The sequence below is a fragment of the Phaethon lepturus genome, unplaced genomic scaffold (genome assembly GCF_000687285.1).
Source record: "Phaethon lepturus isolate BGI_N335 unplaced genomic scaffold, ASM68728v1 scaffold6820, whole genome shotgun sequence".
In the NCBI taxonomy this organism is placed as follows: domain Eukaryota; kingdom Metazoa; phylum Chordata; class Aves; order Phaethontiformes; family Phaethontidae; genus Phaethon; species Phaethon lepturus.
Window position 1 is genome coordinate 1 of NW_010512491.1, and position 4,708 is coordinate 4,708.

The following is a 4,708-nucleotide window of genomic DNA, read 5'->3' on the forward strand; positions in this document are numbered from 1 at the left end:
GCCTCAGGCCGCTGCTGGGTACCGGCCCCCGCCGTGCTGAACGGTAACGGGGCGCAGCAGACAGCGAAGCCACCCTTCCCGGCGGGCCCCGTCCGCTCCAGCCTGTGCCCTGCCGCGCCTCCTGCCTGCGTAAGCACCAGTTCAGCAGCCCTTGTTACACACCAGCTTTTAACACACCGCAAAACAAAATCACCCTCGGGGCCTGGTTCCCCCGAATTCTCGAGAAAAAAACCTTAGCCCATGCTGTAAGTGTGTTAAGTCCGACGTTTGAACTCCTTCTAGGAATCCTGCCCCTGCTCAGACCCTGACAGCAGCACAGCACTAAAGGCAGGGGAACAGCAGGAGGACAGGAATCATGGGAGATGTGGGCAGGTTTGGCCCCAGCAGAGCCCACCAAACACTTAACTTTCATCCTTTAGATTATGTAAACCAGTTACAAGATACACTGCTGGTGGCTCTTGTTTAATTCTCACTATATAATTCAGTGCTGAAGCCATGTTAATCACACCCATGGCAACAGCCTAAACATACTGATGGGGCATCACTTCTACCTCAGTACACACCCGCAGCAGGTTCAGTTTTTTCAAGGGAAACTGTTAGAACAGCATATTTATGAAAAACTTTGCAGTTACCTTTCTCACCATCTACAATTCAGTTATGATCTCTACTGTTGTTAATTCTCTCTCAATCAAAACACACACCCAAATAAGAGATTTATTGTTTGCAGTAATTGTGCTTACTTTACATAGAAAAGAATTTTCCATGATCATGGTCTAGTACTAAATATCTCAAATAGTTCAAACACAATATTTCTTATTTTAAACTGCATAATATGGGATGACAAATCTCAAAGATGAAATATTCTTACCCAAGTAATGATTTATAAAATGCATATATTGTTCATTGCCATAGTGCAAACATACTTGAGGCATTGATTTATGAAAAGCACGTTTAAGAAAAAAATCTTTAAGGTCAAATGGATGCTTGTAGAATAAGTATTTTATTTGGTATTGTGACTGTCTTGACTTAATCGAGCCGCAAACTCTACTAGCGTTCTTGTAGGCCGCCCTGCCATGCCTTTTCGAAGATAGGGCACCTCATCTTTATTCGACATCACACCAGCTATATCTAAATGAGCCCAGTGAGAGACAGTCACAAATTCCTTCAGGAATGCAGCAGCTGTGCATGCTCCACCAGCTCTGTGGGAAGCAGAGAAATTGTATTGTTTCTAAAGCAACACCAACAGCACAAACTTTAAACAAATACACTGACAGAAAGGGGCACATGAAGGATATTGGTACATCTTACCTGCTGTACTTTCCAATGTTACTCAGATCTGCAAGAGCACAGTCTGTTACTTGTTTTGTGTAATGTTCAAAAAGAGGCATTCTCCAAACTCTGTCTCCTGTCAAAATGCTGGCCTGAAAAAGAAACAGTGACAGCTTTGGCAATTAAAAACCAAACAAACAAACAAACAACAAACTGCATTTATAAGCCCCAGTATTGTGCATGCTTATTTTTGTTTAGCTTTGATCAGTCTAAAAATCTTCAGCCCAATATAATGTTTGCTATTTGAAAATACATTGCAAAACAAAACAGTGAAGCCTACTTTTTTATGTACTTTAGCATTAAGTCAAAAAGCAAAATCTAAAAATTGCACGCTTTTTTTTTCTTTATTTTTTTTTTCCCCGTCAACACAAATCCTTCCCTTCAGAGACTTCCTTTAGCCATCGCACTTCAGCCATTCACAAGGCTTCTGAATTTCTGTCTCAGGGCTGTTAAGCAAGATCAATTATCTTTCTAATATGAACTAATTACTGTCAGTAGTCCAGGGCTTATGCATATGCAGTAAATTATCAGAAGATGCTGTAAGTTATCTCACATCCTTGAGATGATATGCATGCTGTTTGCTGTATGATATTAAACCTCACTAAAGAGCTAGTAATTAATAGTCAAAATTAATTATTTTCAGTTAAATATCGTACTAACACCATTCCTATGAGATTTCAAAATGTAGTAACATACCTTTTAGATTTGCATAAAGTAATAATTTCAGTAAATGCACTAATGTTTCAATAACAACAGCTATTACTGAATTATTAGTATCGTTTAATAGCAGTGCAGATGGCCTACCTCATAAAGGTGAGTCCAAAGCCAAGATGAGTTTGTGAACACTCCAGTCGCAGCAGACCCCAACGCCACATCCATGGCACCTACAGAAACACACCTGCAAGGTTATACAACAAAGGCAAATGGACCTGAGCTATTCCTCTGCATCCTGACTCCCCACAGAACTTTCAATTTTTAATACCCACTATCAGCAATTTTTACAGTCTGCAAAAACTAGAGATTTTAGTACATTCGCATTTTTTAAAGTTTACACGTTGTTGAAACATTTATATAATAGGACAAGAATTCATAAAAATTATACTCTGTGTCTCATGAAACTAGATTTTCTGTTTTCAGCTTGATGTTTCTTAGCAGCATGTCTAACCTACTGTATCCAGCAGTGTCTTCTCAAAAACAAAAAAATCTAAATTTTATTGTTTCTATATAGAATGTATAAATTGGAAAAAGTCCACTCACTTATAGACCTCTACAGTATTCCAGGTGATACCTTCCCTTTTGAGAATTTCACTTGCATGGATTTTTGCACAGCATATGTGAATTTACTTTAAATGAAAATAATCCTTATCAAAACACTAAACCACACCTAAACCAGAGGGATTACATACATATTTATTTATTTATTTGATGCCACAGAACTGCAGCTCTAATGCTAACACTCAGTCCTCAGTGAGATTAAAGAAAAAAAAGTAGTTTAACAACATGATATGTCAAAGAAATTTCTACAGGAGCTCTCCTCCTTCCTGCTTGGTGCCCAAGGATGCCAAACACAGAAAAATCTACAGTGGGAGTAAGCTCCTCCTTCTATCATGCCCTTTATATGGGAATACTTTCAAACAAGCCAAAAATCTTAAAATCAGCTTCCCTTCTGTCTTTGGAAATTTTCCGCAGCATTTGAACTGGTAAAACTGATGGAACATAATGTAAAGCACTAGTAGAGAACGTATAGGAAGATAGTTATTTTGCTTAGCATATTCATTAAACACCACAGTGGACTCCTGTCTGAACTACCCTTCCATGTTTGCTCTCATTTCAGCTGCAGTCACTTCACCCATGACAGCTTGTTACTGCAGTTCATGAGATGCATACACAAGGCTGGTTTTAAATTTAAAATTACAGCCTCATTCATATACAACTGTAGAGATTAAACAGTTAAAGCACATTTTATTATGCCTGAAAGTATGCAAACTGCACATAAAACAAGAGGTACTTCAGTCAAACGCGTTCTTGGCTCTCCTACTGTCTAGAATCATGGAGACCTGAGCTACCTCACATAATGGAAGAACTGGTGCTGGCTAGGTCAGAGCTCAGGCACTCAGGAAACCGTTCACAAAGAAGCCATTTTGGCTCCAGCATGGTCAGTGCCATATGGACCTGGCAGGATTCTTCCACACCCACGCCAGTACCTCTGTATCACACAGCCCCAGGAGCTGGGAGGGCTTAGCTCAGAAATGGAAGCACTGGGAAACACTGTGCAGGAATACCAAAGTCTTTGTAGGTTTTTCCCTGCTCTTCTTAGTTCCAGCTCAACTGGGCCAGCCTAACTTCATCTACATTGCTCAGCGTGAACCCTGCGTGCCAATACCCTCCCCAGTCCTACAGACACAGTGTCACTATACAAGTTCTTTGAGCATAAACTGTGCTAGCTGTTGTCCTACAATATGTAAAGTCATCTCAATTGCTTTTGAATTCAGGTTGGCTTTATATACATAGTGCAACTAATCCACAGCCCAATTAATAACAGTAACAAAGAACTGCCTTGCAAAAGGAGCATGGAAGGGAGATTGCTTACCTGTTAATGTTGCAGCATTCACAATCGCCCTTGCATTAAAATTGTGGGCGTAACAGAGAGCATCAGCTAACAGCAGTCTTCCTTCTGCATCCGTGTTATCTACCTTCAGGTGCAGAATTAGTAAAACCAGATTAACTACTGAAAACATCCCTTTTACTGACTTTTTTTCTTACATACTATCTTAAATAGCTGTCAGATTGTAAATGCACTGTCACAGGCTCTAGGAACTTCAGGTAATCAAAAATGTACTCAAAATAAACAAAAAAAAAGAAAAAATAGTATTGGTATACAGTTATGTTTGTAAAATAAAAGCATATCTGTAGCTGAGGTCAAGTCTTCTTTCCCCTTTCAGGGAAAATTCACGATGAATTCTGCAAGGCTGCATGACATGCACTGAGCTACTAGCACTTCCTTGCAAATTTCGCTCTGGCAAGTGAGTATGTGCCCAGTCTTTTCCCTCAAACCAGAGGGCGACTGAACTCAGTTTTGGGAGAACAACCTCAAGGTACTGAAAGGTTCAGCAAGTCAAACATGGCAGAATGACAGAAATCCAGAGAGAAATATTGATTAAGCCATCTACTTCTGCAGGAAATCAGTAATCTACAGCACAATGACTTTCTAGTACCGTTTAATCTATTAAATGAGTATGGAACAGTTTGAATTAAATATGAAATATGTATTTTGGGTACTGACTGGGCAAGCTCCTTTGAACCAACAGCCCCTATGACTCAGAGTTCTGATTGTACAGGGCAGCTTGGCAGTGTAAAGACCTTGGTTATGTCAGCAGGA

The 4,708-nt window shown here is 39.8% G+C and overlaps 1 protein-coding gene across 1 annotated transcript in view; it reads right to left on the reverse strand.

Moving 5' to 3' along the window:
* Positions 1-988: 988 nt before the first annotated feature.
* The window catches only part of LAP3 (leucine aminopeptidase 3), a gene marked incomplete at its 5' end in the record, with an annotated part of 15,420 nt that continues 11,700 nt past the window's right edge, over positions 989-4,708 (reverse strand). The window contains 4 exons of the mRNA XM_010287251.1: positions 989-1,199; positions 1,309-1,421; positions 2,134-2,213; positions 3,920-4,022. Coding sequence (XP_010285553.1) covers positions 1,001-1,199; positions 1,309-1,421; positions 2,134-2,213; positions 3,920-4,022 — 495 coding nt within the window. The remainder of the gene's footprint in view (positions 1,200-1,308; positions 1,422-2,133; positions 2,214-3,919; positions 4,023-4,708) is intronic.